General features: G+C 41.3%; 1 protein-coding gene across 1 annotated transcript in view; it reads left to right on the top strand.

The window, feature by feature from the left end:
• The window catches only part of LOC110537834 (serine/arginine repetitive matrix protein 3-like), a 155,044-nt gene that overhangs the window by 130,951 nt on the left and 9,983 nt on the right, over positions 1-14,110 (top strand). Inside the window, exons 5-10 of the mRNA XM_036937861.1 lie at positions 22-102; positions 786-854; positions 5,626-5,661; positions 5,816-5,866; positions 7,068-7,178; positions 7,482-7,668. Of these exons, the coding sequence (XP_036793756.1) occupies positions 22-102; positions 786-854; positions 5,626-5,661; positions 5,816-5,866; positions 7,068-7,178; positions 7,482-7,668 (535 nt within the window). The remainder of the gene's footprint in view (positions 1-21; positions 103-785; positions 855-5,625; positions 5,662-5,815; positions 5,867-7,067; positions 7,179-7,481; positions 7,669-14,110) is intronic.

Here is a 14,110-nt window from a genome sequence, read left to right on the forward strand (position 1 = left end):
CTCTCTGCCTGGCTACCATAGAATGAAGAGAAAATCTAGCAGCTCTCCATCTCCTCGACCAAAGAAGAGGAAGAAAAAGAAATCTGGTCGCAGAAGGAGTCGGTCAGTGGCCTCACAAGATGTAGAACTATTCTTCCTCAGTGATGAGATATGCATTATGCTGTTGTTACATTGCGTTTGAATCATTGCATATGTATTGTGTGTGTATTCCCTTTAAACACAAAGATTGGCAGGGCCATGGACACCGACGTGATGGTAGATACAGATTGGAATTGAAAAAGAGTAAGACAGCTCCCTGGTTTTCCTCAAGGTCGTCAAAGGGGGTGAGAGAGATTGGTCTGGATGACAGACAGAGGGAGAGAGGCAGTGCTACAGATGAAAGCGAGAGACCGACTGTAGGGAGAGAAGGACACAGGTGAATAGAGACATGTATGACACAGAAATCTCTGGCCGCTCTCAAGGACTCTTGGTGAGGAGAACTGGCAAAGCTACTAGAGGAAATGTAACGATGAAATGTAAGGAATGGAATGGAGGACTGGGTTCATTGTTCACTTTGACAGTACAGACCATTCTCTGAAGAAATAATGTATGAGTGGCCCTGTTATATCATTAATAGTGGCAAGGTCAGAGGTGTGCTTTGCTACGTTTTCTTAACAATCTTTCAATTCCTTCTGGATAGGCTTTATTGTGTAGGACTGCTCTTCTTTCGCTCTCTTCATCTCTCTCTCTCTCTCTTTCTTTCTCTCTCTCTCTGAGCTCTCTCTCTCTCCCCATGTCTCCTCCAGGTTCGACAGCTCCTCTCCCTCCCGCAGAGAGAAGAAGAAGAAAAGTGGAAAGAAACACAAGCGAGACAGGTGTGTATGTGTGTGCATGCACTTTTCATGAACATTCATCCTCTAGGTTACTCATAGAATGTGAACCCTGATGCTTTTCAGCCGGTTTGCTTAACAGGGGAAAGGTGCTCAGCTGAGGGACTTAGGGATAAAAAACTCGAGCTCTGCCATTACTCAGTACTGTACTTTCACTACTCACTTTCCTATAGGCCCAAATAGTATAGGAACCACAAATAAGCTGTTTTCTAGAAAACAACAGACTATATATGACCGGCCTGCTTGATATCGGTTTTATGTAGCAACATTTGAAAATGTGTTTATTACAATGGATAAAAGCGGAGACACAGAGCTGCAAAATGGAATATCATACACTGCATCTGAGGAACAATGGGAAAGTAATTCTGCTTTGAAAGTTGATCAACTTGTAACCTCACTTTTGAGAAAATGGCCCTTGAATGTTTTTGTAAACCAACTGGAGAGCTCTTCTTTGTCTACACCCATTCAGCATCGTTCACACCCTCTTAATAAGCCTCAGCACCACCCGCCTACGGATTCACATGTAAGGCCATGTACTAAACATCCAAAGATTTGAAGACTAAAATCTGGTTTATACTACATACATCGACAGTTGTTGCAGTGATATCATGAACATTATATTGTCGTCCGACATCAAACTTGTCGTTGTCGTTATGAAAAAGTATAAAACACGAAAACTACAGACTGCATGACATCAGTCTGGTGGTCCAAAATAGCATCACTAATATATTTTAACACCAATGAACCCACCCGTTTAAAAATGTATTCAGTACATGTTAATCTAGCAAAGGCAACTAAAATCAACTTTCTAAACAATGTTTTGGTTTGTTTCTAGCTTGATAGCTAGCTAGCGAGCTAATGTTAAGTTAGCTGGCTAGCCATTTCAAATAATGACCATATCATATAGCTGACAACGTCTTCACTTTAGCTCATTTGTCTTCATTATTACAGGAAAATAAATTCACAACAAGATTATCATTTACAAGTTAATAGCAAGCCAATTGAAGAAAATAGCTTTGTGAGTGTGATGAAATGAAACCAGGTCATTCTACTAGAGAATTTTTGAACTTGGACACTGTCTCGTTGGCCTAACGTTATGTCCTAATTTGACTTTGGTGCAGGTCATGTTCTTCACATTACCGTCTCTGGTAAACACATACTATATCAATTAAAATCAACGTTTATTTGTCACATGCACAGGACACAGAAGGTGTAGTGAAATGGTTACTTGTATAGTGGAGTCTTTTGTTTAGACATGTAGCTAGCTAAACAATTAACCATAATTCCAACTCATAACTTTACTACCCTGCATGAATCTGCAGGTCGCTAACCAACCAGGTTCAATGTTAGCTAGCTAGCTAACAACCGGCTACAACTAGCAATGCAAATGGCTCTGAGATAGGAATAATATTACTTCTTCACATTACCGTCTCTGGTAAACACATACTATATCAATTAAAATCAACGTTTATTTGTCACATGCACAGGACACAGAAGGTGTAGTGAAATGGTTACTTGTATAGTGGAGTCTTTTGTTTAGACATGTAGCTAGCTAAACAATTAACCATAATTCCAACTCATAACTTTACTACCCTGCATGAATCTGCAGGTCGCTAACCAACCAGGTTCAATTTTAGCTAGCTAGCTAACAACCGGCTACAACTAGCAATGCAAATGGCTCTGAGATAGGAATAATATTACTACACAGATCATACACGTAACGTTAGCTAACGAGCAAGCCAGCTAACTTTAGCTAGCAAGCTAACAGTACGCTTTAACTTGAATTGAAAACTACAAAATTAGAAACGTATAATATCTGAAAATTTAGCTAGCTAGACTCTTACATGCATGGACGATTCTCCCTCTCTGTCACTTAGTTTGAAGATGTAATCTGGAGACAGGTGTTTTATACAACAGCCTTCTGGGTGTTCTCTTTTTGACTCCCTCTGCATACTTGCAATCAACCACCATAATTTTCTCCATCATAATCTAATTCCACCGTGCATTCCACTGATTTCAAAACTCATTCCTCCAGAAAGTCGAGAGCAACACTTTTGTAGTTCTACTATGTGATATCTTTCAAAAAATCTGCGTTAGAAAGGATTACCTACACATACTGACCAGCTCATGTTATAGACAGAAACGTGCTACATGGCAGACCAATCCAAACTTATCTCTCGTCATGTCCAGCCCATTCATTATCTCAGTCAATCATGGCAAACGGGAAGGTACCTGACTTTTTCTATGGCTAAACCAACTAGGCTCGTAATTTACATTTTTTATTAGTATTTACAGATGGCGTACAAGTTTGTTATTAAGGCACATGAAATTTCACATGTTCCAGAAGGCATTTCTTCCAAAAAACTTTTTTTATTTTTTATTTAAAGTTTACATTCAAATGCCTCTCCTGTAAAGTAGTGAAGCGTGACATGAGCCTATGTTTCCTGAAACGATCACATATTATTGATAAGGATATTGAAACTCAAAGTGAGATGTAGGATATTGGAGAGGATATTCTTCCAGCGCATTCATTCATTATTGATGATGTTTAATAAAACCTTGAAAAAATGTTGCTTATACTTTTGTTACGAAGCAATCCTCCTCCTCCTCCGACAATAAAGCAATAATTATAGTGTCAGCACAAAATGAAAAAGAGAATGGAGAGAGAGAAAATGAGAAAGAGAGCTCAGCAGCGAATAATACTGCTTCGCCCAGGGATATCATAAGGACAATAAGCAATTCTAAATAGCACATCCCTCCTCCTTTTTTTGTCTAGCTCTTTTTCTCTCCTTCTCTATTTATCTCTACCTATCTCCCTTTCTCTCTTTAATTATTTCTCTCTGGTGGGGGCTAAACTCATTCTCCTAATAACCAAGCCTGTATGAGAGCCGCAAAAGAAGAAAAATGAGCCTCCCCCAAATTAACCCCCCAACACCCCTACCCTCCTCACACTTATAAAACTCTCCTCCTCCCCCTCTCTCCCACCTTTAGCCTCTCTCTCTCCCCTCCTCATATTTCTCCAAACATCCACTGCATTGCAGGTATTGTCTACACATGAATAATGAATGGTTAGATAGGGGGAGAAGGAGGAGGTAGGTGCGTCCCTCGAGTTAGGTAGACTCCTGTGATATGCTCTACTGTGTGTGTCTGTTGGGGCATTGGAGAAGGCGGTGGAGGGGGAGGGGAGCTTTTTCCGATGCAGTTATAACAATCTGAACTATGAGCTGCTATGGTGTCCACCAACCAATACTCACTTTACTACACCGCCAACATAGAAAAGTCACTTTGTAACAACAGAAGATGACGTTTTCTTTGGTTTGGGCTCCCATTTCAAGTGTAGCATAGCGCTGTATATTCCTTCAATTAGGAGAAAAGGAGGGAGGAGAGCGATAGAGGAGGGTGTTAATAATGTAGAGTTCTAAGACTTGATGCTATGGAGATAGTCAAGGACAAAAAAGACACAGATTTGAAACCAAGTTCAGGTTATTTAATAACGACTGGTCATGGAAAAGAGCATTACAAGCAGAGGCTTTTGTCTGTGAACACACTATATAGAGGAGGCTCTCCCTCCTTACATCCTGTGGGATCTCTGCCTAAACAGAAGCATAAATTACAATAGGCCAACCCAATGTATACATTAAACCCACATTCCTTGTCTTACGAGGGTGGGTGTTTCTAACACTGATGTCCCCCCAGCTAAACCTCTCCAGTTCAGGGGCGGCAGGTAGTCTAGTGGTTAGCCGAAAGGTTGCTGGGATCGAATCCCTGAGCTGACAAGGTAAAAATCTGTCGTTCTGCCCCTGAACAAGGCAGTTAGCCCACTGTTCCCCGGTAGGCCGTCATTGTACATAAGAATTTGACTTGCCCAGTTAAATAAAGGTACAAATAAGTATAAATAAAACATTTAAATAAAATAACTTAAGCTATAATGGTGGTGGGCTAACAGACTCCCAAAGGCCCCTCGTAGTCTATATGGTAGACTGTATGGTTAACATAGGCTACTATTTGGTTATAGCCCTATAATAAGAAGAGCACTATCAGGGGACATTGTGTTTGACAATTGATGGGAGTAAAATAAATTAAAGGCGAAGCCTCCTTAGAGCCCCCAGTCTGTTCTCTCTGGTGGAACAACAACATGGTTTACATCCCAAATGGCACCCTATTCCCTATTTAGTGCACTACTTAAATAGGGAAGAGGGTGCCATTTTGGGACACCCACATGGTCTCATAGCCTAGACGCCACAACAATTCTTCACTGGCCCTATATTACTCTGACAGCTTTATTAGTCTCTTTCTCTTCACTAGCGCAGACCTGACATAGTTTTTGTGTTCCTCTCTCCTTGTGGTACATGTGCCAGGTGTATTATGTGTATGTGTCTATGTCCACATAAGGTGAATACAGTGTTGTGTAAAAAGAGGGAAAATAAGAGCTTTTGTTGTCCAGTCTGACTTATCACCATGGCAACAGTAGTGTGAACATACTAAGGACTTTGAAGTACTGTATGTAGTCAGTCAAGCATATATCCCCTCATTATATATCCCCTTATTAAAGTCTAGAGAGATGGTCAGGCTAACTGGAGTTCAGTGTGTGTAACAGAGGTTTAATAATTTGAATAAAAATAACATATGCCATTTAGCAGAAGCTTTTATCCACAGCAACTTACAGTCACGCGTGCGTGCATTTTATGTGCGGGTGGTCCTGGAAATTGCACTACCAACTGAGCTACAGATGACTCAGGTTTCTCTTTCTCTGTAGGTCGACGTCTGGTTCCAGGAGAAAGAGGAGATACAGGTGGGGATGCAGATCAATAAAGTACTCTGTGTACTGTACAGTCCACATCACATAGGTTTTACATTCAGGGACACTAGGTCAATGACTGATTGTTACAGTGCACATACCTTGTTACCTGTTTAAAGAAGATTCATCAACGCGTTTCCCTTTTCAGATCCGGTAGCCCAAAGAACAAACAGAAAGACAAGAACAAAACCAGAAAGAGGTAATGATCCCTCTTTTTCATAATCTAACAATAATGGACCCTGAACTGAGAGGATCTGACTGAACTGAGAAGATGTTATATGTTTCGTAGACTTTAGTTGCGTATACAGTGGAAGTTGGAAGTTTACACACACTGAGGTTTTACAAAAATAGAATGACGATCGTTATGTTTGGAGGAAAAAGGGGGAGGCTTGCAAGCCGAAGAACACCATCCCAACCGTGAAGCATGGGGGTGGCAGCATCATGTTGTGGGGGTGCTTTGCTGCAGGAGGGACTGGTGTACTTCAAAAAATAGATGGCATCATGAGGAAAGAAAAGTATGTGGATATATTGAAGCTACATCAAGACATAAGTCAGGAAGTTAAAGCTTGGTTGCAAATGGGGCTTCCAAATGGACAATGACCCCAAGCATACTTCCAAAGTTGTGGCAAAATAGCTTAAGGACAACAAAGTCAAGGTATTGGAGTGGCCATCACAAAGCCTTGACCTCAATCCTATAGACGATTTGTGGGCAGAACTGAAAAAGTGTGTGCAAGCAAGGAGGCCTACAAACCTGACTCAGTTACACCAGCTCTGTCAGGAGGAATGGGCCAAAATTCACCCAACTTATTGTGGGAAGCTTGTGGAAGGCTACCCGAAACGTGTGACCCAAGTTAAACAATTTAAAGGCAATGTGACCAAATACTAATTGAGTGTATGTAAACTTCTGACTAGTGGGAATGTGATGAAAGAAATAAAAGCTGAAATAAATCATTCTTAAAATAAAGTGGTGATCCTAACTGACCTAAGGCAGGGACTTGTTACTAGGATTAAATGTCAGGAATTGTGAAAAACTGAGTTTAAATGTATTTGGCTAAGGTGTATGTAAACTTCCGACTTCAACTGTAAGTATAATATTTGAAAGAAACATATAGTATCTAAATAAATGTATGCATGCCACAAGCTTGAATGTGACATGGTGTCAGTCTTGTTTCATTGAAAACGCTTCAATAGATTTCATGACTGAGTTGCTGAATGTGTTTGTGTGTCTGTCATTGTGCGTGTGTGTGCTGGCAACTCTGTTGTGTATGTGTAAATTTACGTGCACGTGTGTGTGCTCGTGTGTGCATGCATGCGTCTGTCCGAATGTTTTTGTTTGTGTGCTTGCGGGCGTGTACTCGTCTGTATGCGTGTGTTTCTCTGAATGTACGTGTGTCCCACAGGTCCCCAGTAGAGTCCCCCAGTAGGAGGTCTCAACGTAGAGGCAGCTGCTGTAGCTCCCGCAGTGCATCACACTCCTCCACAGGCCACAGCCCCTCCAAGTCCCCCAGCAGGTAGGACTCCCATTACCTCCCCCCCTCCCCTTAGATGCATGCCTTCACTGTTTCACACAATCATACTCTTCTTGGTCTATTGATGTAACACTGACTTAAGGTTTGCAACAGCTTTGCTAGAGATTCATGATTATTATTTGATCAGAATGTAGTTGACTGTAGTTGAAAAGGTAATGATAGCCTAGACTATACTGTTTAGTCTCAAACAGCCTATATGTAACTGGTATAGTATAATATACTCTTGAGTCTGTGTCATGTCAGCAGCTTGGTTCAGTACTCCTGTTTGTCCGTCTGTCCCTCCAGGCCCAACTCCAAGCATAAGACAGACGGACACAAGGCCTGTGTGAGCCCGTCCCCGTCTCCCGGTCCTGGCGGTCCTGACGGTCCTGTCGCGTGGCACAACGGGCACCACCACCAAGACCACGCCCGCAACGGCAAAGCCGGCAGACTCAACCATAACCACGTGGCCGAGGGCAACAAAGGGCAAGATGTATGTAGTCTTCTCTATCTCGCCCCGCCACCTCCCTAACCCCCCCCCCACACACACATTCTAATCTACACTCAAATGGTAACCTCCACACCTCCCTCTCCTATGAACATGATTTATTTTCTTTGTTTCGGTTTGTGACATTATCTCCTCTCTCTTTATTTGGTACTGTTATAGAATGACTCTTCTTTTAGTTATTCCTGTTTTTGCAGGCTAGTTTTACTCTGTATATCTTCCAACCACTTTTGTCCTCCTGTGCAATCTTGATTGCAAAGTGCAATCATCACTTTGATACTTATACCATCTCAACATTCCTTTGACGTAACAGGTTAGAGGGAGGGATGGATGTTTGAGTCATACATACGTAACAATGAGTTTGCTGTGGCCTCATCCCAGATCTGTTTGTGCTGCCTTGCCTCCTATGGTCATTTCCACGCCAAGACAGCACAAACATGTCCACGCCAAGACAGCAAAAACAGATCTGGGACCAGGCTAAGTTTGCTGGAGATAAGATTTAAAAAAGGAAGACTGACTCTGATCAATTAATCTCTGGCCCAAGTGAGCGTTTGCATGGCACATGTACAACGGTAATATGGAGGTTTAGTATTAGGATGTGTCCTAAATTACACCAGATTCCATACAGTGCATTTGGAAAGTGTTCAGACCCCTTGACTTTTTTCACATTTTGTTACGTTACAGCCTGATTCTAAAATGTATCTTTTCCTCATCCATCTACACTCAATACTCCATAATGACAAAGTGAAAACAGGTTTTTAGAAATGTTTAAAAATGTATTAAAAATAAAAAACAGAAATATCTTAAAAAACAGAGTCCACTTGGTAAATTAAATTGATTGGACATGATTTGGAAAGGCGCACACCTGTCTATATAAGGTACCTCAGTTGACAGTGCATGTCAGAGCAAAAATCAAACCATGAGGTCGAAGGAATTGTCCGTAGAGCTCCAAGACAGGATTGTGTTGAGGCACAGATCTGGGGAAGGGTATCAAAACATTTCTGCAGCATTGAAGGTCCCCAAGAACAGAGTGACTCCATCATTCTTTAATGGAAGAAGCTTGAAACCACCTAGAGCTGGCCGCCCGGCCAAACTGAGCAATCGGGGAGAAGGGCCTTGGTCAGGGAGGTGACCAAGGACCCGATAGTCACTCTGACAAAGCTCCAGAGGTCCTCTGTGGAGATGGGAGAACCTTACAGAAGGACAACCATCTCTGCAGCACTCCACCAATCAGACCTTTATGGTAGAGTGGCCAGACGGAAGCCACTCCTCAGTAAATGGCACATGACAGCCTGCTTGGAGTTTGCCAAAAGGCACCTAAAGACTCTCAGACCATGAGAAACAAGATTCTCTGGTCTAATGAAACCAATACCAAACTCTTTGGCCTGATTGCTAAGCGTCACGTCTGGAGGAAACCTGGCAGTATCCCTACGGTGAAGCATGGTGGTGGCAGCCTCATGCTGTGGGGATTGTTTCAGTGGCAGGGACTGAGAGACAAGTCAGGATTGAGGGAAAGATGAATGGAGCAAAGTACAGAGATCTTTGATGAAAACCTGCTCCAGAGTGCTCAGGACCTCAGACAGGGGTGAAGGTTCACCTTCCAACAAGACAACGACCCTAAGTACACAGCCAAGACAACGCAGGATTGGCTTCGGCCCAGCCACAGCCTGACTTGAACCCGATCGAACATCTCTGGAGAGACCTGAAAATAGCTGTGCAGCTATGCTCCCCATCCAACCTGACAGAGCTTGAGAGGATCTGCAGAGAAGAATGGGAGAAACTCCCCAAATACTGGTGTTCCAAGCTTGTAGCGTCATATCCAAGAAGACTCGAGGATGTAATGTCTGCCAAAGGTGTTTCAAACAAAGTACTAAGTAAAGGAATACTGAATACTTACGTAAATGTGATATTATTCTTTCTTTAAATAAATGAGCAAAACGGTCTAAAAACCTGTTTTTGCTTTGTCATTATGGGGTATTGTGTGTAAATTGATGAGGGGAAAAAATGATTTAATCCATTTTATAATAAGGCTGTAACATAACAAAATGTGGAAAATGTCAAGGGGTCTGAATACTTTCCCGAATGCACCCTATATACAGGATAGTGCACTACTTTTGACCGGGGCCCGTATATAGGGAATAGAGTGCCATTTGGAGCGGAGCCTCAGGGTTTGCTAATGAGCTGGAAACTCTTTGGTTTTTGTTAGGCAGCAAGCTCCTGCAGTGATGAAATAGTGAGAGCTCACTATTTAGCCAGGGAAAGGAAACAAATAATACTTTTAATGTTTGCTTTTGCTACAGCTTGCTCAACTGTAATAAAATATGAAACAGGAGGTTGCTTATGTAAAAAATACTTATTAGTAGTTCTCATGAAGGCACTGTTTTATTTCTTTGATATGCTGTAGAGTTTAGGACATTTTGTAAATGTTAGTCAAAAGTTGTCATTTGATCATGCTGATGGTAATGCTTGATAACAGCCGTCAATGAAACCATCTGTAGCTGACTGATCTAACAAACAAAGATGGATGTAAAAATGTAGGTCTCAACTATGCTATTTTTACATCTGAACTCAACCAGTTCTATCTTATGTTGTCATATGAGAATGATATTATCTGGTTTGGCCTGTGAGATTATGTGGTGATTTGAACTGAACCTAATTTATGAAATGTCCAATGCTTCTAGTTTATACACGTGATTGGTTTCAGTTTGGTTACGCGTTCAGCTCTAGTACCACCAAATGCCTCAGTACAGTCACTAAAGTAGGTTATAACATGGATGCAATTGCTCAGAACGAATGAGCGACAGAGAAGTCATTGCTACAGTAGCAAGAATGATAGGTGTATAAAAAGTGAATGTATAATTGCTAGGTATTTATCACTGAAACTAACCAGACATCTTGTCTAGTTTACTCAGAATTGATTTTGTCTTCTGTCATTCTTATTCCTCCCTAACTGTCTCGTTTGGAACTGTTTCCATGCTTTGGCTCCTTTGAAAACGGTAACCCCTCCTAATCTGCTTTATTTTGATCTATCTGTGAAACAACCACAAAGAACGACAAACTGACTGGACTGTTATGTTTTAAATCACTATCTTTCAGTCGTCACCATAATCTCCCTACAATAGATGGCTCATTAGAACTGAGGTAGCATTTTGCGTTTGAATCTAACTGAACCTAGCTACAGCGCCTTGCAAAAGTATTCACCCCCCTTGGTGTTTTTTCTATTTTGTTGCATTACAACCTGTAATTTATATGGATTTTTATTTGGATTTCATGTAATGGACATACACAAAATAGTCCAAATTGGTGAAGTGAAATGAAAAAATAATTTGTTTAAAAAAATTATACAAATTTAAAATGGAAAAGTGGTGCGTGCATGTGTATTCACCCCCTTTGCTATGAATCCCCTAAATAATATCTGGTGCAACCAATTCCCTTCAGAAGTCACATAATAAGTTAGATTGCATACAGGTGGACTTTATTTAAGTGTCACATGATCTGTAACATGATCTCAGTATATATATACCTGTTCTGAAAGGCCCCAGAGTCTGCAACACCACCAAGCAAGCAGCACTATGAAGACCAAGGAGCTCTCCAAACAGGTCAGGGACAAAGTTGTGGAGAAGTACAGATCAGGTTTAGGTTATAAAAAATATCAGAAACTTTGAACATCCCACAGAGCACCATTAAATCCATTATTAAAAAATTTAAAGAATATGGCACCACATCAAACCTGCCAAGAGAGGGCTTCCCACCAAAACTCACAGACCAGACAAGGAGGGCATTAATCAGAGAGGCAACAAAGAGACCAAAGATAACCCTGAAGGATCTGCAAAGCTTCACAGCGGAGATTGGAGTATTTGTCCATAGAACCACATTAAGGTGTACACTCCACAGAGCTGGGCTTTACGGAAGAGTTGCAAAAAATATTAAGCAAACATGTTTGCTTAAGGCATGTGGGAGACACCCCAAACTTATGGAAGAAGGTACTCTGGTCAGATGAGACTAAAATTGAGATTTTTGGCCATCAAGGAAAACACTATGTCTGGCTCAAACCCAACACCTCTCATCACCCCGAGAATACCATACCATGTTTTTCATCGGCAGGGACTGGGAAACTGGTCAGAATTGAAGGAATGATGGAGGACAGGGACATTCTTGAGGGAAACCTGTTTCAGTCTTCCAGAGATTTGAGACTGGGACAGAGGTTCACCTTCCAGCAGGACAATGACCCTAAGCATACTGCTAAAGCAACACTCGAGTGGTTTAAGGTGAAACATTTAAATGTCTTGGAATGGCCTAGTCAAAGCCCAGACCTTAATCCAATTGAGAATCGGTGGTATGACTTAAAGATTGTCAGCAGAACCCATCCAACTTGAAGGAGCTGGAGCAGTTTTGCCTTGAAGAATGGGCAAACATCCCAGTGGCTAGATGCGCCAAGCTTATAGAGACATACCCCAAGAGACTTGCAGCTGTAATTTCTGCAAAAGGTGGCTCCTCAAAGTATTGACTTTGGGGGGGATGAATAGCTATGCACGCTCAAGTTTTCTGTTTTTTTTTGTCTTATTTCTTATATGTTTCACGTAAAAAAGATTTTGTATCTTCAAAGTCGTAGACATGTTGTGTAAATCAAATTATACAAACCCCCCAAAAATCTATTTAATTCCAGGTTGTAAGGCAACAAAATAGGAAAAATGCCAAGGGGGTGAATACTTTCGCAAGCCACTGTAACAGTGTGCTCTGCTAACAAAACAACAGACATCATTTAGACCAAAGGCAATAGCCATTACTGTTTCACATTCACTGCTGACTAAGCAACTAAATGGGGTGTAGAGCAGCCTCCGAAAACATTCTGTCTAGAATAATGAATGACAGATGATGCTATCTCCTTCAATTTCCTTTCCTTCTGAAGCTTGCATGTGTTTATGAGAGGTCTCACCTGCCCCTATTTGTCTGTCTGTCTGTCTGTCTGTCTGTCTGTCTGTCTGTATGTGTCTGTCTGTCTGTCTCTCTCTCTCTCTTACTGCTTGTATTCATTTATGACTGTTTTATTTCCTGCTTTTTATCGATTTGAGTAGTATTTACCCCATGAAATAAATGCCCAATGCTCCTTTTCTGTCTCGTTTATGTAAAAAGCACTCATATGCTTTGGAACTGGACCAAGTAGGTTAACTGGGTATGTGTACTACTAGTTTTTCTTGTCAATACAGTCTTTATAAAGCACAATGTTTTGCTCAGTGATAGTTAGCCCCTTCCTTCAGAAGTCTGAGAGAGCTCCCAGACATCAGGTGTACAAACAACCCTTTCTCTCTCGCTCTAGTCTCTCTATTTTCTCTATTCACTTCCTGTTTACTACTTCCTGTTTACTGTATCATGTGACCTACATGTTGCCTCTAGGTGACAGTATCACTTCTGTCAGACTTTCCTTGATGTTGATATGCAGTATATTCTATATCGCTATGTGTTCCAAGTCAATGGGGATTGGCAAGGGGAGTCTCATGTGCCATTGTTGCATAATGAGGCTCAGTGTTTGAATATTTGAGCCAATCGGTTGTGTTGAGGTGAATCTAGAATTGCTAGGTGTTTATCACTGAAGCTCAAATCTGTCAACCTTTTGACAGTTAATCCTATGCTATCAGCCTTAAACAGGTTTTTGGTTCATGAGACCTCTCCTGTCAATCGCCACAAACAGGGGAATTATTGTGTCTCTCCCTTGCTGACAGTTCATCAGCGCTCAGACACCTTGTGTATTTGGGAGGTTGCTCGCTCAATATTGTTCATTTTGGATACCAGCCTTTCTGGGAAATCATAGATCCAACAGAAGCTAGATAATACTGTAGTATCTCTATGGTTAGCACATGTGCAGCAGCAACTTGGGTCTTGTCTGTCTCTTCTATTTTTACATCTCGGTTTGTCCTTCTGATTCTGTCTGTAGTTTTCTTGTCCAGGGTAAATTTATATCTGCTAACACACAAAAAAACAGTGATACAAATGTTCAAACTAAATAGGACCACACACACAACATTTAGTAACATTGGTATTTTAAAGGGACCCAAGCCATTTTTGAATGCGAGTGCCGTATTTAATTTCCCCTTTGTATAGATATTGATATGTTCAGTACCACCCTCCCCAAGGCTCACTGTACTATTCGATTTACAAGGCTTTAAATTGACCAAGAATCACCCTTTTATTCTGCCTTAATAACAATCGCCTTGTACTAACATGGGGCACTGTAATGACCCTGGTGCATTGCTGAGCCCAAAAGGAATATATAAGAAGTGTGCTTTCTGAGACGGATTCGATAGCTTTCGTAAACCACAATGGGTTTTGTTCTCTTGTTGAATAATATATTTTCCAAAATGTAACTGGGGTCCCTTTTAAATGTGCCCGACTCTACTAGTTGTCCATTCTAGCAGTTACTGCCCCGCCCTCA

The sequence above is a fragment of the Oncorhynchus mykiss genome, chromosome 12 (genome assembly GCF_013265735.2).
Source record: "Oncorhynchus mykiss isolate Arlee chromosome 12, USDA_OmykA_1.1, whole genome shotgun sequence".
Lineage (NCBI taxonomy): Eukaryota > Metazoa > Chordata > Actinopteri > Salmoniformes > Salmonidae > Oncorhynchus > Oncorhynchus mykiss.